Below are 22,147 nucleotides of genomic sequence, written 5' to 3'. Positions count from 1 at the left end.
TCAGTACTTGGTTTGGGCCCCTTTTGCATTAATTACTGCCTCAATGCGGCGTGGCATGGATGCTATCAGCCTGTGGCACTGCTGAGGTGTTATGGAAGACCAAGATGCTTCAATAGCGGCCTTCAGCTCTTCTGCATTGTTTGGTCTCATGTCTCTCATCTTTCTCTTAGCAATGCCCCATAGATTCTCTATGGGGTTCAGGTCAGGCGAGTTTGCTGGCCAATCAAGCACAGTAATACCATGGTCATTGAACCAGGTTTTGGTACTTTTGGCAGTGTGGGCAGGTGCCAAGTCCTGCTGGAAAATGAAGTCAGCATCTCCATAAAGCTTGTCTGCTGAAGGAAGCATGAAGTGCTCTAAAATGTCCCGGTAGATGGCTGCGTTGACTCTGGACATAATAAAGCACAGTGGACCAACACCAGCCGATGACATGGCTCCCCAAACCAACACAGACTGTGGAAACTTCACACTGGACTTCAAGCATCTTGGATTGTGTGCCTCTCCATTCTTCCTCCAGACTCTGGGACCTTGGTTTCCAAATGAGATGCAAAATTTGCTCTCATCAGAAAAGAGGACTTTGGACCACTGAGCAACAGACCAGTTCTTATTTTCTTTAGCCCAGGTAAGACGTTTGACATTTGAAGCCCATGTCCAGGACCCGTCTGTGTGTGGTGGCTCTTGATGCAGTAACTCCAGCCTCAGTCCACTCCTTGTGAAGCTCCCCACACATTTGAATGGCCTTTTCCTGACAATCCTCTCCAGGCTACGGTCATCCCTGCTGCTTGTGCAACTTTTTCTTCCACACTTTTCCCTTCCACTTAACTTTCTATTAATGTGCTTTGATACAGCACTTTGAGAACATCCAACTTCTTTTGCAATTACCTTTTGAGGCTTTCCCTCCTTGTGGAGGGTGTCAATGATGGTTTTCTGCACAACTGTCAGGTCAGCAGTCTTCCCCATGATTGTGAAGTCAACTGAACCAGACTGAGAGACCATTTAAAGGCTCAGGAACCCTTTGCAGGTGTTTAGCTGATTAGAGTGTGACACTTTGAGCCTACAATACTGAACCTTTTCACAATATTCTAATTTTCTGAGATTCTGAATTTGGGGTTTTCATAAGTTGTAAGCCATAATCGTCAAAATTATATCAAATAAAGGCTTGAAATATCTTAATTTGCTTGTAATGAGTCTATATAATATATTAGTTTCACCTTTTAAGTTGAATTACTGAAATTAATGAACTTTTGCACGATATTCTAATTTTTCGAGTTTCACCTGTAGTCATGTATCACATGACACACACAAGCCTTTAACAGAGTAGCTTAATGCATGCTATGTAGTCTATGAGATTTAGAGCTGCGCCCGCAGACTTCCACAATTGGTTCACAAAACACAATGACGATAACAATCAACTAATCATTTTGAACGGGTAATTTTGACTTCAGACTTCACAAAACAAGAAGTTATGAAAAATAATAAATTGTGTAATTTAACTTGCAAAGAGTGAAACCATGCAAGTTCATTCATTATTCCAGCCCGGTGCATACTGGGAACACCAGTTAAAACCTTAAGTAAAATGTACTTATTTTATTTACTTATGATAATTATTAAAATTAGCAAATAAATATGACAGGGTTTTATACTTTAGGAATGATACATGATGATGCATTGTAAAGATAACAAACAATCATAAATAATATTTACATATTAACTGGAGCATTCATTTTTGCCTGTTTGAATAGAGTACAGTTATAGATTTTCCTAATATTTTCTAGTTCATGCTTAAACTAATTTATTCAATGTAGAAAGTACTGTATCTGCTATATATTTATTTTTCCAGTGCTGCTAATAAACTTTATTTTAATGTTATCAGTAGTACGTATATATTTACTTATAGCTACATTTATTTTTTACTTTTAACAAGTTCTTTTAAAAGTTAACACACTCTTCATAAACTGGGTTATGTTTCTGCCAAATTTACCAACTATTGGCAAAGCTATCCAGGCCATGCAGCTTGTCAGGAATAAGCCAAACATTATATGGCTCTATTTTGTTTATTATCTGTGGTTGCAATCAATTGCAAAATTGGCTGTAGAAATTGATTTAAATGCCACAGTATACTGCCTTCAAGGCTCTCCCTGATTAACAATTTTCTTTGACCTGTATTCATTTGCATGCAAATATCCAATTTGACTCTGAATATTAGAAAAGAAAAAAAACATCTTTTGATTGCTTAAAACTTACTGGATCACCTCTGGACCAATTATAAACTGCTGCAGATTTCTCCGCTTAATTCCCTTGACGAATAGAAGTCAAGAATGCAGAGTGTTTATTCATACATTGTCTAGCATAGAATTGAAATTTCAATGAAGCACAGAGCAACTGGGCTAATTGGGTAAGGAATTGCCGCAATCTCGGATTGCAGCTTGGAATACTGTTGATGTAATTACGATCCATGCAGAAAGTACAGTAGGTGCGTTTGAAATTAATTAACTCCACTTCTCGTGCTGTAGTTAATCCTAATGTTTCAGATTGTTTTGCTTTTGACAGTTCCCCCCATTTATGCTGATAGCGAAAGTTAATCAATTCCTCGTGATTTGCTGCCCACTAAATATTGTGGAACTCATTAGCTTATTAAACTCTGTTTTGTATCAAATGCATTTTGGGTGACTCTTCCATCCCCTGAAGCACCTCGCTCTGTAAGTGATAGCACCTGTCAAATTACTGTCAGACAATTGGGGCTTATGCATACTGAATGTCTAGAGACCTCCTGTTTTTAAGAAAAAAATAAAATAAATTATGATGCGCTAACAAGGCTGCGCTAACAGCTTGAACGGCTCTTTGCAGGACTTTGTTATGAAGATAATCCGGTCTCTGGAGAGTCCGTCTTCAGTCATCCGCGCCAAGGCCTTCCTCGTTCTCCTACAGGTCCTTATGAACAACAGAGAGATGCTTCTGCTCTGCTGTAACTCCAGGTAAACTGTCTACACAATGAAATCCCATCAACCAACCACACAAAATGCATCAACAAGACGTGCTGTGGAACCTATGAAATGGTTCTGTTCCTCAATAGTGCTGAGAACCAAATGTACACACAAAGGTAAACAAAGACACAAGCATTTCGAAAGAGCAGGAGAGAGATGTTGCCCCACTTCCAAGTACAAACATGCCATAAACCACACTACAAATTTTTAAACTAGATTTAGGTATGGTAATGATTAATCAACCATCGATTATCAGTAATAATTTGATGGGATAAGTGTTTTGGTAATGGATTATTCAGTTTCAGTAGAAATGTGCTGTTATAACCCAGTAAAAACTAGCAGTGTGGAAAACACAAGTAAACATGACAACAACCTTTATTATCATCCATCTCCCTGACAGTATGTGACATGTCATGGCAGTGATAGCTGAGAGAGTATGTCTGTCTGCTGAGCTGAAATCTTGCTGTTACTGACCAGTGTAGTAGGGAGATGTACATTGTACTTACACTACATATGTTCTATGATTTGACTTAAGTTCAAAGTAATGGTTGAAATGTTTTACGATACATGCAATAGAGTAGGGCTCCAACAGCTAATAAAGAAAATCATCAACAATTTTTAACAAGCACAGAGTAGTTCTGTCAGTGACATCACTTTACAGCCCAGTGAAAAATTAGTGTGTATGAGACAAGTTGAAGCAGAAACATGACCCAAGATGTTAAACACTTCAAAGAAGATCATAATAAGCATACAATTTATTGTAGACCTGTTGCTGTGTCAGGTACCTTGACAGAGGGCTTGCCGGTTCATTCGCTTAAGAGTTGTTTTCTCTCCTGAGCATAACTTATATTTGAATATAATTTACCAATTGTGGTGCTTTAGATGATTTCTCCTCATCATGTAAGCATATGGAACACAATTTTCCTATTGGCTGTTTGCCGTACTTCGTGGCGTAAGCAGGTTCCAGCTCACCACGCCCTTGGTACGAGCTACCACGCCCATGGCAGTATAAAAAACGTCTCGTTTCGTCAAAACCACTGTAGCGAGTCAGGAGTTGGAATTGCGAGTATTGAAAACGATCAGGATAGAGTATTTTAGCATCTATTTAGCATAGCATTTATATAGTTATTTAGATTATTTAGTGTAGTCTAGGTAGTTAATTAGCATATTTGTTAGTGTAGTATTGTTAGAAGCATAGTTAGTTAGTAGCATAGTATTGCATCAGTTAGGATAGCTTCAAGTTAGCGTAGATTATCTGTATTTAGTACAGTGGTCAGGATGGTACGTAGGTGTAGTGTTGCTGGTTGCAACAGCACTGCTGGACTGTATAGCTTTCCAGCAGACTTGGAAATTAGGCGCCAGGGGTTGCATGTCCTTGGCCTGGAAGACCGCGAGTTCCCGCCTAGAGCTGTAGGAGTGTGCAAACTGCATTTTACGCGGGATTGCTTCTCCAACGCAATGGAGGTGGAAATGGGCTTCTCCAAACAGCTCGCGCTGAAAAGCGACGCAGTGCCAAATGCTGCTCCTCCTGCATGGACTCCACCACTGCAGCGGCATCTTGAGGTGAGTGATCATATATATTTGAATCACAATTTATGGTTAGGCTAAAGTTAATCCTCTGGGGTCGACAAACGCGCCGGCGCATTTGCTGGATTTTTTCACATAGCGGCAAAATATGAATATGCCTACAGAGCGCGCGCTATTGACATCAACTCGATAAAACTCATCAGATTCATGTACATGTCGTCTTGCGACCGTGTGAGGAATAATAATAACATAATAGTAATACTCCTGGAGAAAATTACCACTCCAGTCACTCTCCATTTTAGAGTCTGACAGCAGCTGTCAATTAATCAGTCACTACGGGTCTCAGGTGCACGCCCCCCCCCCCGCTCAGCCCCGCCCTCGTTTGTCCCCTCTTTCCCCGCTGGTGTCTGCCCACTTTTCCAGCATTTTTCAAATATTGCTAATCGGTGGAGTCAGACGCTGAGCAGGTGTTTAGTTACCCTTTAAAGCACTAAAATGGCTGTAAAAATGACGATTAACTTGACAGCTCATATAATACACAAGTTTTAACAGAAGAATTAATATATTATATATGTATATTATAAAAGTGCTTTTATAAATATTTTTATAATATACGTTTCAATTCTCTGTCTTTAAACCCTCCGAATATTGGCCCCATTCAACTCTATTGTGGGTCTCACTATAACCTCGATTTTTGCTTTTTTTGTAGAAATTATGGTTTGTGGTAATTAACATTATGCCACAATTACTATTGATTAAGTGTAACTTGTATTGAATCTGGAGGATTCCTTGAAGTATTTTTGGGTTTAAAAAATGTTTTGCAGTGAAAAGTCACAACCAAGTATATTTTAAGTATACTTATTTATGTCCAATTACCTGTAAACATTTTAGTGCATAATAAATGAATACACATTTAGCAAAGAAAAAGTAATAAACACACACAAATACCATAAATGTATTAGATGAAGCCCATGACATGGCTAATACGTGATTAATGGAAGAACCTTCATTTTTTTAACATAAAAACTTTCAGCCTCAGAAAATGCAAGTACAAATTTGATATGGTTAAAATTGTAGACCTGCAATTAAACTGCAAACACATATATATATGAATAATGCAACCTTATAGCGATCATTTGATCTAATCAGGTTTATTTGAGATAACTGCAATTATTGAGCAACATTGCATTATATGAGCACTCCAAAATGAACTCTGAAAGTCATCGACCTGCATGGTGCACCTCTCAAAGCAGCTTCTGAAGAGCGTGTGAATATTAAATTGCTGCCTGTGATGTATCCACGCTGTCTGTGGTCCCGCAAAAGTTTAGACAATGATTTTGATTGTCAATGCAGTAAGATACTCTTGGGCTTCTAGGCTCAACAATATGGTCAATACTCATCATTTTGGCCAAAATGCCAGTTGTCCTGGCTAATATGGATCGATTGGCCTGCTTCTGTGGAGATGATAGAATGGTGGTTGTGCAGTTGGAAATGTCTCGACTGTATCAGACTTTTCAAGCATTTGTTTTGTTGCTGTCAGACATGGAAAAAATGGATTTGATTACCTCAAGTTTACGGTTTAGGCAGAGAAATTGTTGAAATTATACAAAATTGCAAGCTAGCACAAATAATCCGGAGAGTGGTTGAATTTGCATTCATTCTTGAGATTGCAAAATTCTGGAGGGACTTAATAATGACGATGAACTGAAAAATATCTATCTATTTATCTACAGGTGAAACTCGAAAAATTAGAATATCGTGCAAAAGTTCATTAATTTCAGTAATTCAACTTAAAAGGTGAAACTAATATATTATATAGACTCATTACAAGCAAAGTAAGACATTTCAAGTCTTTATTTGATATAATTTTGATGATTATGGCTTACAGCTTATGAAAACCCCAAATTCAGAATCTCAGAAAATTAGAATATTGTGAAAAGGTTCAGTATTGTAGGCTCAAAGTGTCACACTCTAATCAGCTAAACACCTGCAAAGGGTTCCTGAGCCTTTAAATGGTCTCTCAGTCTGGTTCAGTTGAATTCACAATCATGGGGAAGACTGCTGACCTGACAGTTGTGCAGAAAACCATCATTGACACCCTCCACAAGGAGGGAAAGCCTCAAAAGGTAATTGCAAAAGAAGTTGGATGTTCTCAAAGTGCTGTATCAAAGCACATTAATAGAAAGTTAAGTGGAAGGGAAAAGTGTGGAAGAAAAAGGTGCACAAGCAGCAGGGATGACCGTAGCCTGGAGAGGATTGTCAGGAAATGGCCATTCAAATGTGTGGGGAGCTTCACAAGGAGTGGACTGAGGCTGGAGTTACTGCATCAAGAGCCACCACACACAGACGGGTCCTGGACATGGGCTTCAAATGTCAAACGTCTTACCTGGGCTAAAGAAAAAAAGAACTGGTCTGTTGCTCAGTGATCCAAAGTCCTCTTTTCTGATGAGAGCAAATTTTGCATCTCATTTGGAAACCAAGGTCCCAGAGTCTGGAGGAAGAATGGAGAGGCACACAATCCAAGATGCTTGAAGTCCAGTGTGAAGTTTCCACAGTCTGTGTTGGTTTGGGGAGCCATGTCATCGGCTGGTGTTGGTCCACTGTGCTTTAAGTCCAGAGTCAACGCAGCCGTCTACCGGGACATTTTAGAGCACTTCATGCTTCCTTCAGCAGACAAGCTTTATGGAGATGCTGACTTCATTTTCCAGCAGGACTTGGCACCTGCCCACACTGCCAAAAGTACCAAAACCTGGTTCAATGACCATGGTATTACTGTGCTTGATTGGCCAGCAAACTCGCCTGACCTGAACCCCATAGAGAATCTATGGGGCATTGCTAAGAGAAAGATGAGAGACATGAGACCAAACAATGCAGAAGAGCTGAAGGCCGCTATTGAAGCATCTTGGTCTTCCATAACACCTCAGCAGTGCCACAGGCTGATAGCATCCATGCCACGCCGCATTGAGGCAGTAATTAATGCAAAAGGGGCCCAAACGAAGTACTGAGTACATATGCATGATTATACTTTTCAGAGGGCCGACATTTCTGTATTTAAAATCCTTTTTTTTTATTGATTTCATGTAATATTCTAATTTTCTGAGATTCTGAATTTGGGGTTTTCATAAGCTGTAAGCCATAATCATACAAATTATATCAAATAAAGGCTTGAAATATCTTACTTTGCTTGTAATGAGTGTATATAATATATTAGTTTCACCTTTTAAGTTGAATTACTGAAATTAATGAACTTTTGCACGATATTCTAATTTTTCGAGTTTCACCTGTATATCTGTCTGTCTGTCTGTCTCTTATCTATCCATCATTGGCATTCCTTAACTGATTGCTCTTTTTGGCAGGGAAACATAGCTGATCAGATTGTTTGACCTCTGTTGCTGAAATCAATGACATAGAATAGAACACATGACAGCCATATAAAAATAAAAAGTTACATTTTTGTCATTTTCCCATTTTTTTCTTGAATCTTATTAAAAAAAGACTGGATCTTGAAAATAATCTCATTATTCCTTTTGTATGCAAGTCTTCAGAATACAACCGGTCATTTTTTTTAAATAATTTCTACTAAATTTTCTAGATCTCATTTGAACCCTGTCTTGAACAGCTGAATCTAATAATTGGCCTCATCACTGTCTTACAAACACAGGAAATCTGTCATCACCACTAGCTATTCCGCTTCAACAAGCCCAGGAACGAGATGTGCTCTCTTTCTATCTCTGTCTCCTTCTCTTCCTCATTTCCTCCATCTAAATCTTACTCTAAGCAGAGTTGCATTGATGGAGTGTGTCAGAACTGACCTAGCGTTCCATCTCCCACAGTGAGAGTGTTTCAACGCTGTTCTCATAAACACTTGTCTAATTAGCTGTGCACGTCTGCTGCATGCAGCCCTGTCAAACAAGTGCTGCCGCCCACCTCAGAGGTGTCAAAATGGACACGTTGTGTTCAGCCCCTTCTGGTCTGAGCAGATGCATGGAGTTCTCCCTGCACACTGATAAGGGGATGTTTTTAATGCAATGAGACAGCAGCAGAGCTCAGTGGTAGTGAAAAGATGTCTCTGTTCTAGGATTGGTCCTCTGGAGGTTTCTGTTGAAGGAGGGATTTGAGCCTGGTGAGATATAGCGCTACTGGTGTTTTTAATTTTGAAGGTTGAGATAAGAATGTTTCAATATAGGACTGTAGAAAATTGGCTTTGCAAAACATCTGAATTATACAATCGTAACAGTGGAGCCACATATTAAATGCAACTGCTGTTGACTCTATTCTAAGTCTTGCTCTATTATTTTTATTGAGTTTCATGAGGGCATCTGCATTGCCAGGCAGTTAATTTTCTGGGTGGTTGCTCACTGGTCAAAAGGGCTCATCCCCAAGTCTATGATGTTCCTGCACCTACATGAGACTCGATCTGTGGGATTTTCTTTAACTGTTTTATTGCCCGCCAGGTCAAAAGTTTTATTAAAATTTCACCCAACAGTTCACCCAAAAATAACATTTTTGTTGTGTTTTACTCACCTTCATGTCGTTCCAAACCAGAATTGCTTTCTTCTGCGGAACACAAAAGGAGGCATTTGAATGCATATTCCAGTCCGTTTTTTCAATAAAAGTGATCTGAAGACGTGAGCACAATGAGAGAAACTCATTTACAGTGGCTTGCGAGTTTAAACAAGACTTTATGCATCATTTTTTTTATGTGTGTCACTGTGAGCAAGTTTCTTTCATAGTGCTCATTAAACTGTATTTTACACTTCAAATAACTTGCATTTCGGTTTATTTCTCACCAAAATTGTGCATCCAACCACGGTCTCATGCCTTCAGTAGATTTGGAAAATGTTGCATGGACTACTTTTATATTCTTTTATTTTTTTATGAGCTTTAAAACGAAACCCTATCAGTTGGCATTGTTAAGATTCATTAAAATTGTGTTTTGCATAAGAAAGCCATATGGGATTAGAATGATATTAGTGTGAGTAAAGTATGAAATAATTTTTGCTTTTGGGTGACACTTCCTTTAGTTTGTTTGTGTGTTAATTACATTTACATTTTTACGTTCTACTTGTCTACATTGATATGGAAAATGAAAAGGGTCTTTTAAAGACTGCCCAGCAAATATGACAATTTGTTGAATGCTTTATTAAATAATATGAGACTGGTCTAAAACAGAATATGAAGTAATTTTATTACTGGCCATCTATTTTCAATTTTATTTTATTTTTTTATTAGTGTCAAGACTTAAATTCTGAAGGGATTCTTGACATCTTAAACAGTGTTGCCATGGCAGTGCATTAAATGTCATAATTCCTTTTAATGTATATTTACATGTTTTTGTGGTACTTGGCACACTTGATTTCTTGATATTTTGCACACACATCAGAGTTGTTGGCCATTAGGCCTGGGCAGTAGTAAACACATGGTCATGGCCGGGAAGCTCCTTAGCACCACATTTTGACAGAAGTGGTGTCAGTTTCTTCTAAGGTCACCAAACTTGCTACATATATAGTTATCATCAAGCTGGACAACAAAATTACAGTCATTTACAACATGAAGTCGGCCATTTTGGATTGAATGTGCATTTTTTGAAAATGACAGGCCCGGAACTTTTGAATACTCCTCCTAGGGATTCATGTGACTGGCACCAAATTTATGCAACATCATGCCAAGACATTGTAGATGTTAAAGTGCAAACAGATTTTTTATGTTTTGAATGGTGTCACCATGGCGAAGCAATACATTTATGGCTAAAAATGTGAAACAGGAAGTTCCTTATATCTTCTGTGTGCATCGTATGAAAATTCAGCTGTATGTTTGGTAATGGGGGCTGACCACATTTATGCAGCTATTATGGGTTACGGTCATTGTTCTACCAACTGGCAGCAGGAAGTATGGCACTTTTAACAGACTTTGATATAGCCCTCTTATGTTTACATGAATTGCTTCAAAATACTTTAGAATAATGTCAAGACACTGCTGATGTAAATTTGTAAAGGGATGTGATATCTTAAATACTGTTGCCATGGCAACACTTTCATTGTTATTATTCTTTTCTTCTTATACTCTATTAGGGTGTTTTTGAGGCACTTGGCATGCTTGGAATTTCATGAAATATTGCACACTCATCAGGTCTTTAGATCTGGGATAAAGTTCATGCTTGGGCGTGTTGGGGGGACTCTGTAGCACCCACTTTAAAATGTTTTTCACCTACAGTCACCAAAATTGGTACATATATAAACAACAAAATAAGAAATGTCCTCAATTTCAACTGATTTTATTTTCTTAACATATGTAAATAAAATAAAAAGTAACAGTCAGTATCAATATAGGTGATTGCACATCGCTACAAACATTTTAAAGAGTTCCATCAGTCTATAATCTTTAATTTGTTAGGTACAAACGTTACCACAGTTCAAAGTGATTTTCAGCATTATCTAGCAAGGCTAGATTAAGATGAAATGTCTGAGTTATTTGTGGTCCTTGTAACATTACAAAAGAGAAGTCTGCTTTAACTGTGTGTGGAATATCTGGTTACAGAGGGGCCTTTCTGACCAATCAGGACGCTGGGCTGTTTGATTTATGATGGTGAAACATTCCAAACCGAAAGGCTGTTTCTTTCCTAGATCCAGATACATGTTGTTTCAATTCTTCTGCATATATAATCTTACATCCTTTACAACAAATATCTGTAAAGTTATTTGGATTTTTACAAAATTATCTTTAAAATATAGTGTCCCGTTTCTTTTTTGGCTGAGTTTAGTTCTCATCAAGTCGGACAACTTTCATCATTATAGTTATTAGCTCCAACCAACAAGAAGTCGGCCATTTTGGATCTGAACACATTTAGAAAACATTATGCCAAGACACTGAAGATGCTAAATTGCTAAATATTTAAATTATTGGTAAAATATGGGAAACAGGAAATGTCATATCTTCTGTGTGCAATGTGTGATTTGGATCAACATTGAGAATGTAGGTTTAGCCTTGGGGCTAATCACATGACATGATTAATTTGGGTCACGGTTATAGTGCCACCACCTGGCAGCAGGAAGTGTGGCTCTTACAACAGACTTTAAAATAGTTCTCTTATATTTACCCAAATTGCTTCAAAATTGGTTAGAATAATGTCAAATGCATGTGTCCACCTTGAAGTGTTTTCGGAAAGCCACCAGGTAGAAATGGACCAGTTGTACTTGGGCCCATCATCGCTGCTTGCAGCTATATTTTACACTTATTCCCCATATAATAAGTTAAACTTTATATTACAGTGTCCTCATTACAGTGTAATTACACAAGTACTGAGTAATGTTAATTAATAACATGTATTTACTATAGGTTTATGGTTAGGGTTTGGTTTAGGATTAGTTACTTGTAATTATGCATAATTTACTATTATTACTATAGTCATTACATGTAATATGTGTAACAAGGACACTGTTAAATAAAATGTTACCAAAATATCGTCTATTGAAATAAAAACTTATTAACATTGACTTAATCATATCAAGTCAGTCCTGACAACCTAATTCTTGGTTTACTACCTTAATAATAAAGCAATAGACTTCCAGCCTTAAGGCAAATTAGGACAAATCAAGTCCACATGAATGCAAGGAGTGAGTGGAAACAAATAATGTAAAGGAACAATATGAGGTTGGAGTGGAAGGAAATATTTTAGATGGGGAGATCAATAACATATAAGATTAAGAACCTAAAATTTTAACAAAGATGGGAACTGCTTACACTAATTATATATTACATGACTGAAATCAGGTCTTTTAGACCACGATCTGTCCTGTGATAGATTAGTTTGGCTCATATGCTAATAAATTGAAAATGCAGTAACTACAAAATCCACATCAAAATAATTATATTAAAGGACGGACGGATGGATAAATGGAAAGTAATCCCATGTCAGGACCAAATCTTATTTTCATGGCATAAACAGTAGTTTAAAGCTTAATTACAAAAAAACAAACAAACAATCACTGCACTGTAAAAAGATGTAAATAAAAGCAGATGCAAGGTGAAGACGGCATCTCTCAGCAACACCGAACGTACAACGTGAGACAGAAACATACGTCCAGCAAAACACTGTGTCCAGTCATTGTCGCAAACGATAACAACGATAACAGCTAATATTGGCTGGGATGGTGCTTTACAATTCAGGTCCGAGTCTTGTTATGAGCGGGAAGAGGGTGCCTCTAGTACGTTAACAAAAGCCCCAAGTCACTTCTAGAGACACCATCAGGCTTCTTTATGGGCGCTATAAACCTATTCATTGCACAAAAATGTCTCTTATTACCGTTCCCACTTCTGTGATGTCTCTGACTCTTTGGTTTGCAGTAGCCACTTTTTGAGTGAGTCGTTGCTTTTGGCCAATGACAAAAAATTCTACACATACCTGGTGCGTTTTTGTGATTGGTTGGGGCAGTCCACTGCCCACCCTTAATGTTTGTAACACATAGCCCACCCCCAAATTGCTTTTAACCAATGCACACATTTTTAAAAATAAAACATTTTATTCAATGCCGTGTTTGCCAATTGTTTGATTGGGTGGGCTCAGCCCACCCCACCCCTGCACATGCCTACATCCAGCCCAGGCTCCTGGTATAGGTCCTTTGAGTATCCCTGGTTAAGATGGAGGTACTCTTATAGGTCTTAGCATCATTGTGCTGCCCACTTAAACATTTTAGATTAGAATCCATTTATTTGAAAATCTGGATTATATCGTGGAAAATTAACTGATCATTTGAAAATGTAGCCTCTGAGCAGACAAGGTCCAAATGTATTACCTCTTTCTGTGAGGTTGTTATAGCAGGCTCACAAATCACTGTGTTAAAGTTGGAAGTGTCAGGATAACAAAGAACTACTAAGGGATAAAATGTTACCCTGTCACTTGTGTTGTTCCCAGTCATTCAGTCCAGAAACGATCTCCCATATGATTCCAATTATAACCCACAGCATGTACACCTGTCTGAGCACGGCAGTCCCAGTGCCCAGTAAATGTAATTTATTGTGAAAGTCACAGTTCCCTTTCCTCATTTCTATTCTTCCTCAGGTAATGTTGCGGCCGGCTTGCCGTGTCAAACTAATAAAGGGCTGCTTGATCCTAACATCTGAGAATAAATGGTTTTGTAAATCATGCTCATGTCTCCGGATTTTTTATTTTTTATTTTCTCCCTCATGCCTCCTTACTTATGAGGACTGAGTGTCCCTGGCATTCGACACCAATCTGTTCTAAGAGAGGGAAAATTATAGGCTTTTGGAAGGAGGAAATATATTACAGGCTAATCCAATCTGGCAGCAAGGGAACTGCGAGGCATTCATGCACTTGTAAATACCAAGGTTGTCACTATCACCTCTGTCCTGTCAGTAAGCAAAGGCGTGTTTAGTTTTGCGATGTGAGTGCTAATGCTGCATTCCATTCAACTCAAAAAGTTGTAATTTTCAACTCCCTACTTGGAAAAGTGCAATGGAATACCTCTTGAAGTTTAATGTCTAACGATCTATCTTTTGCTGAGATGTAAACATTACGCAAACATGTCGGCACCCAAGGAGATTTCCAGAATTAATGACAACTATTAACTTTTATTAAATAATATCATCCAATGAGTCAATGTTCCTACATGATAATTAAACTTGCTTAGCAAGCATTTGATGAGGCAGGTGTTAAAAACACAGTAAATGTATGTACAACATGTACAACGAATGTTGTAACATTGAATTGAACGCAGCATAAGAATAAGTGCTCTTGTAAGGAACCAGCTAACTGTTTTGAAGAGTTATGGCAAAACTTTGCTTTAAAATCGAGACAATCGCTTATTACGGTCAACTTTAAGGGAGAAGCCTCATTTAATACGGATTCAATAAAGACCAGAATCTGTGACAAGAATCAAACGGATATGCATTCATTTTTATGTATCTTAAATTATTATTTTAATATACATTGGACAAAATTTTGCATGCTAAGCATATTAATTTGGTAATGAGGACTGACACGTTAAGAAATAAAATGCACTTCTCAAAATATGTTTTAAGGACAAAAATTAAATACTGTATTATATTCCAAATAAGAATTTGTGAAAGCGTCCTAGCAATGAAATTTTGCTATTTTGTTGGATAATTTCTGTAAAAAAAAGAAAAAAAAAAAAGAACAAATAACCACACATACAGGGCTATCTCAGACTTATGCTGATAAGTCATAATGATGATATTTATGAGATGAGTGCAAATGAAGGCCACCAATATTTCTGGGCCACAATTTCTGGGATTGTTTTATATTAGTTTTTAAACCTCACAAGTTGGCATTTGTTCATATTAGAAGCATGGTGGCAGCAAATTGGTATTGGTCAGAATTAAGTTTTCATATTGAATGTTTACTGTATAATGTATTTTTTACGCATTTTGTGTACTCTTGATGAAGAATAGTGATGAAGATACTACCCATTTAGCCTATTAATTGTAGTATATTATATCATTATATTACATATTATAAACAGATACAATATATGAAATATCCCAATGTGTCTTTTTTTTCCAACCAAAATCACTGGTTTTAATTTATTCTAAGCTCAGAAGTAGGATCTTCTCTGGATGACTTTAAGTCAGCATTATACATTATTGAGCACTTCATAAGGAACACTGTGGTCCTAAAACATTTCCCGACATTGTCCTGCTGTTGTAGCTCATTCGCCTCAAGGTTCAATGGGTTATATGCTTTTCTGCTCACTACAATTATACAGAGTGGTTATCTGAGTTACCGTAGCCTTTCTGTCAGCTCCAACCAGTCTGGCCATTCTCAGTTGACCTTTCTCATCAACAAGGCATTTCCGTCCGCAGATCTGCCACTCTCTGTATTTAAAAAAATTTTTTTTGCACCATTCTGAGCAAACTCTAGAGACTGTTGTGTGTGAAAATAACTGGAGATCAGCAGTTACAGAAATACTCAAACAAGCCATTCTGGCACCAACAATCATGCCATGGTCGAAATCACTGAATTATTATTTTTTTTCCACATTCTGATGGATAATGTTGACCCACATCTGCATGATTTTATGCATTGTACTACTGCCACATGATTGGGTGATTAGATTATTGCATGAGTAAGTAGGTGTACAGCTGTTCCTAAAAAAGTGCTCAGTGAGTGTATAATACAAGAGCAAATGTTGTCAGACAATTTGTAAGACCAAAACAGTTGTCAGTAGGATTGGTCAGTAGAAATTTTAAAGTGGGGCTTAGCAACTGTTTAACACATAGGGTAGAGTTCTGCCAGAGTTTAAGTTGGGATAAGTCTGAAGGTAGAGTTGGGGTACTCGAGTTCGGACTCTGATGCATTTTTACTCGGGCCTGACTCTGACTCGAACCTTTGGGACTCTGGATTTTATTCCCAGTTCAACCGAGTCCATGGCATTTGATTTGTGATGCAGTGAACAAAATAAATATATGAAAATAACGAAACCAAAATAATTGGACACACTGTCTGCAAGCAGTTGTAGCAACCCCTGATGTCGTAGACGTAGACAGAGTGTGTTTCACCGTGTTGAGCAAGCACACCTGCAGAGTGGCACACTTGTCAACCAATACGCTTGAATGTTACTACGGAGACTGCTGTATAACATTGATTACCGAGGTGGCTGGCACGATGAACACAAAGACAGGTATGTAGCCAGTGTACTAGAAACTACAAGGCAGTTTTGCATGGCGCTGGACCTTACAACTGGTAAAATAACAGGAGCTGCTTAAAATATGTTATTTTACAGGTTTTTTTTCTGTAAAATGCACAATGCAATATGAAGTCATTTTGGGCAGTGAAATGTTTTGTTTATAATTTAATTATAGATCAGGTGACCAGATGTTTATTATACAGGACAGTCCCGGTATTTGGTAGGGTCACTGATTTTTTTTCTTCTTAAATTAAATCTCATTGTCCTTCTCGCTATTGTCTCTGGTATCGTTTGCAGAGAAGAAAATACATTTTGTTGCATCGCACGTTGATTTGATGATACTTTCAGTCTAGTCTACAGCAAATCAGCGGATATGTATCTGTTACCATGGCATTCTGTCAGTCAGTGCAAATGCCCAAAATAATACAAAAATGTGTTTTCAACAATGAGCTGAAAGAAGCTGATCCATATGTTTGTGCAACACGTGAAAATTTAAGCGGGGTGTTTTCTGAATGTTAATTTTCCCCACAAGCACGGAAATAAATCAGACAAGTGTCACATTCAGACAGCTACTGTACTTTTTACACATTACAATTTTGACTCGTCCCTTTTAAAAATAAATAATCAAAATTACAGTGAGGCACTTAAAAAATGGAAGTGAATGAGGCCAATTTTTGAAAAAAATTATGTTAGGGTTATGAAATTTTATGAAAAGTTAGGGTTATGAAATTTTGCTTGATGTTTAGCATTTTTCACAAACATTTTTTTCCATTGGCTATCCAGTGGAATGTTTCCCCTGATCAGATTTTAAATTCAATTGGTGCTTCTCAGCGAGAGATGATTTGGTTCATTATCATGTGCCACTGCATTGGTGCACAGCAAACAACGACCGTATACTCCTCCCTCTTGGCACTGATAAGAGAACCAATGAAATTCAAATCACAAGAATTTTCAGGGCCGGTAAGGTTGTTCGGTTTGCAGTGTCACTACAAATATACATATCTAATATACATCTGCAATGCCATGCATAACCTTTCCCCATCTGTGGCCATGCCTGGCCATTATAATATAATGCATATTTTAATGTGATTATAATACAACTATATTATATTAAAATAGTATAAATTAAACTGATTTTATCACTGGTTTCTGGAGGGCTTCTGGAACGATGTATTTATCGTCATAAATCATGCTTTCAGTGACCTTGACTTTTAAGTTAATAGGAATAGTCTGAACCGCACTCACAGCAGGAACAATCAGCCTGTCAGGCTGCCATTCATCTCCCTATGGGGATGGAGGCCACATATCCCTATTGGTGATGGTATTTTCCATTATTCCGTTCGCGTTGTGGGCCACGCCCTTTTTTAAACTCTGTGAAGAAATTTGTGAATAGTTTCAACAGGTCGCTATAGGGCGTTTTTTGGCAATGCTTTGCTTGTTTTCTCCAATCTCTTTCTCTTTTTTTGGCAGTCTCTTATGAGATGGTTAAACATTTTGCAATAATGGCATTGCATTTTGCTTTGAGATCTTTGGTTAAATTTCTCTGTGCTGATCCCTTCTGTTAACCATTTTGCGGACGCAACACTACGGGGTTTTGATCTCCACCTGCTTTCTATTCTTGAACCCCAGTCTACGATTGATCTGAACGTGTTTTCGGCGGGACCGACACCATTGGATAAAGCCTTTTGAACTGGGATGCTGGCATTTTTCTTAACAAGTTGTAGTAATGCGTCATGGTCACGGTTTGCATTTTCTAGGCCTGAGTGTTCTCTGTATGTTACCCATAACCGTTCTGCGTACGTTTCAAATGACTCATTACTGGCTTGTTTGATTTCAAATATTTTTCTCCAATCTGCATGTGTCGGTCCCCTCATGTCTAATAATGCCTGTTTTAGACGCTCGTAGATAATCTCGTCGATTTCGTTATTGTCTCGGTTCATAATGTTGCCAGATTTCATCTCTGTGGTTCGTTTTGGTCTGAGCTCCTCAGGAATTGTGAAGAGAGCTATTTGCCAAACGTCTCTAATTTCTAATTTGTACACCGTGGCCTGTAACATCAATGCTTCCCAGTAGGGTTGAAACGGCCCTTTTCTCGGCATAATTCCTACGACTTGTTTATGTCTAGAGCATTCTTCGCATGATTTTTGTGATTTCATCATCCGCGTTCGTCATGGTTTTAAGCACAGCGACATTAACTGATTTCTTTGGCAAGTCATTCGATTTTGTTCGAGTCTTTACTGAGCTTTGCAGGTTTGGTTCTTCAGGCCACAGGTTCACAAGAGCTTGGTTACGAGTTTCTCTCTGTGGCCTGCCTCCTAACGCAGCATCGTCATCATCATTTTGAGTCTCTAGCTCAAAGGTTTTATCCAGTGCTGCACGTTTAACTGCAGCTACTGGAAACCCGGATTTATCGCAGCAATCTTCGAGAGCAGATATGTAATTCCTGCCGGTTTAAAGTTTTCTTTGAATTTGATCAATTTTTGTTGCCATTTCTTCGTGTTGCTTGTACGCGAAGGATTCAACTTGTGTTCTTAACTTTTGCAATTCGTGTTTGCAACACAACAATATTAAATGAAATACATTTTCTCTTATGTATTATCTCATTATTTCATCTGACTCCATAAATGAAAAAGGTTTTAATGATATCTGAGCATCATTAAAAGTGAGCGAATGTTTGATTATTCCTTTAACTCTTTAACTATACCCGTTTAGATTAAGAAACTATGTCGCTTTGAGGTCCTCGCGTGTTTTCTCTACACCGCGGGTCTCACGATCACAAGCGGCCAGTATTGGATCATCAAACAGAGGTAATTGCTATATACCTGAGATCGGTTACGTTCAAGTTAACACAATCAAAGATACTTCAGTATAGCCCCATGGAATTGCATACACTTGAATATAACTTAACGTTTTCTTCAGTAGAGGTCACGGCCACTATTACAGATGTAAGTTGACCAACATACTTCTCTTATAATAGCTTTGGATTGGCCATGCGTGGTTTCCCACGTACACTTATCTGGAGAAACATCAAATCAAAACAGAGGTAAGACACACCCGAATTTAGATTGGGCATGCAGCGTTTGCTGTTCTAAACGGAAATTCCCTTTTTGTCTTTGCAAACCAAGTACACTTGAATCGATGCCAAATATTAGTCGTCACTAATCTGACGCAGACTTGCGGTAACACACGAATCGTTTAATCTGTTTGGGAAACACAATGTCAGAGTCAGTCAGAATAAAATCAAATGTTGACAATTTATTGATCAGGTAACAATCAATTCATCAATTCCAATTAGACAGTGATAAGTCAAAGTTAGACATTTTATCAAAACATAAGAATTTCGAATTGCAATCACCTGAAATAAACTACAAACAGTAAACTGTTTGGGATCGTCTGATTACAGAGAGCCCTGAGCAATGTGTCGCCTTTCCTTAAATACCCAAACCATGGACAAAGGGGATTTTGGGAGTGGTTAGGTTTGGAAGTCCTGGGGACATACTTCATTAACATACAAGCAGGGATGGAGACAGACCTCCAGAATTATAAAGCATTTTGCAAAGACCTTATAACTTTGCTGTCATTAAGTTTACAAACCTGGGAATAAGAGCACTATACCAGACGCACTGAGACATTTTAAATGATTCCAAACATGTTACACTAGTTACATTATTTGTATACATCAGATATAGACTTTTGTTACATACAGATCTTAGGTGATTCTGAGCTGAATGGGGGAGAGAGGAGAGAATGGGACAGATGTGGAAGGGCAACAATGAGGTGTGAATTTGCAGTCTTCGCTCAGTGGGGTGTGGTGCCTCAGGAAGAGTTGCTAATTGCGAGAAAGTTAGTTTGTTGATTTTCTCAAAGATCATACATTTGCTCTTTGCCTTTGAATGCAAACACATTGGCACCCTGCCTTACAATGTAATGTCAACAAACCCTAAAACCACTGAAAAAAATTATCATCTAAACAACTTTACAGCTCTAATAATACATGAGTTTTAACAGAATGAATGTATGTGTTTTTATAAAATAATAAGCTTCACATTTCTGCCTTTTTAAACCCTCCAAAAATTGGCCACATTCATTTCCATTGTGAGTGCTTCGCTGTAACAGACTTCTTTTTGTTTTTTTTGTTTTATTGAAAATGTGTCAAAATTAATTTTTGTTATAATCAATATTATTATAATATTTTTGTTATAAGCAATATTATTATAATATTTTTGTTATAAGCAATATTATGCCACAAATGCTGTTGATTGAGCTTAACTTGTATTGAACTCCGGAACAGTCCTTTAAGTGTTGAGATGTGAGGATTGTATTTTTAAATTTAGGTTGCAATGTTTTGCATTGTGTGTTAAAATGTGTACCTGACATGACAAGTCTACTCATAATTACACATGCAATATGGATAAAATAGGGCATGTGGAATTTTTATATATATATATATATATATACACTCACCTAAAGGATTATTAGGAACACCTGTTCAATTTCTCATTAATGCAATTATCTAATCAACCAATCACATGTCAGTTGCTTCAATGCATTTAGGGGTGTGGTCCTGGTCAAGACAATCTCCTGAACTCCAAACTGAATATCAGAATGGGAAAGAAAGGTGATTTAAGCAATTTTGAGCGTGGCATGGTTGTTGGTGCCAGACGGGCCGGTCTGAGTATTTCACAATCTGCTCAGTTACTGGGATTTTCGCGTACAACCATTTCTAGGGTTTACAAAGAATGGTGTGAAAAGGGAAAAACATCCAGTATGCAGCAGTCCTGTGGGCGAAAATGCCTTGTTGATGCTAGAGGTCAGAGGAGAATGGACCGACTGATTCAAGCTGATAGAAGAGCAACTTTGCCTGAAATAACCACTCGTTACAACCGAGGTATGCAGCAAAGCATTTGTGCAGCCACAACATGCACAACCTTGAGGCGGATGGGCTACAACAGCAGAAGACCCTACCTGGTACCACTCATCTCCACTACAAATAGGAAAAAGAGGCTACAATTTGCAAGAGCTCAACAAAATTGGACAGTTGAAGACTGGAAAAATTTTGCCTGGTCTGATGAGTCTCGATTTCTGTTGAGACATTCAGATGGTAGAGTCAGAATTTGGCGTAAACAGAATGAGAACATGGATCCATCATGCCTTGTTACCACTGTGCAGGCTGGTGGTGGTGGTGTAATGGTGTGGGGGATGTTTTCTTGGCACACTTTAGGCCCCCTAGTGCCAATTGGGCATCGTTTAAATGCCACGGCCTACCTGAGCATTGTTTCTGACCATGTCCATCCCTTTATGGCCACCATGTACCCATCCTCTGATGGCTACTTCCAGCAGGATAATGCACCATGTCACAAAGCTCGAATCATTTCAAATTGGTTTCTTGAACATGACAATGAGTTCACTGTACTAAAATGGCCCCCACAGTCACCAGATCTCAACCCAATAGAGCATCTTTGGGATGTGGTGGAAAGGGAGCTTCGTGCCCTGGATGTGCATCCCACAAATCTCCATCAACTGCAAGATGCTATCCTATCAATATGGGCCAGCATTTCTAAAGAATGCTTTCAGCACCTTGTTGAATCAATGCCACGTAGAATTAAGGCAGTTCTGAAGGCTGAAAGGGGGTCAAACACAGTATTAGTATGGTGTTCCTAATAATCCTTTAGGTGAGTGTATATATATATATATATATATATATATATATATATATATATATAAAAAGAAGCTAAAATGGTGAACAATTAAATATAATTTTTCACAAACTATATATTGCGGAAGTTTGCATACTCATTTTATTTTAGGATTTATCTGATTTCACACTCCTCTCAGAATGTATGCAAATATAAGAGATAACATATTTTGTTTTATGTAGTACTGGCCTTCAAAAGCTACATTTTTACATTTGCAAATTTTACTTTTTAATATGGTGGTCACCATAAACTGCCATTGTGTGACATCACTGAGCAC

General features: G+C 38.0%; 1 protein-coding gene across 1 annotated transcript in view; it reads left to right on the top strand.

The window, feature by feature from the left end:
- Window positions 1-22,147, top strand: part of ulk4 (unc-51 like kinase 4) — a 199,602-nt gene that overhangs the window by 46,717 nt on the left and 130,738 nt on the right. The window contains exon 22 of the mRNA XM_052143329.1: window positions 2,848-2,975. Within this exon, the coding sequence (XP_051999289.1) occupies window positions 2,848-2,975 (128 nt within the window). The remainder of the gene's footprint in view (window positions 1-2,847; window positions 2,976-22,147) is intronic.

The sequence above is a fragment of the Xyrauchen texanus genome, chromosome 15 (genome assembly GCF_025860055.1).
Source record: "Xyrauchen texanus isolate HMW12.3.18 chromosome 15, RBS_HiC_50CHRs, whole genome shotgun sequence".
Taxonomy (NCBI): Eukaryota; Metazoa; Chordata; class Actinopteri; order Cypriniformes; family Catostomidae; genus Xyrauchen; species Xyrauchen texanus.
The sequence above is the reverse complement of the archived record's forward strand: the minus strand, read 5'-3'. Positions and strand labels throughout refer to the sequence as shown.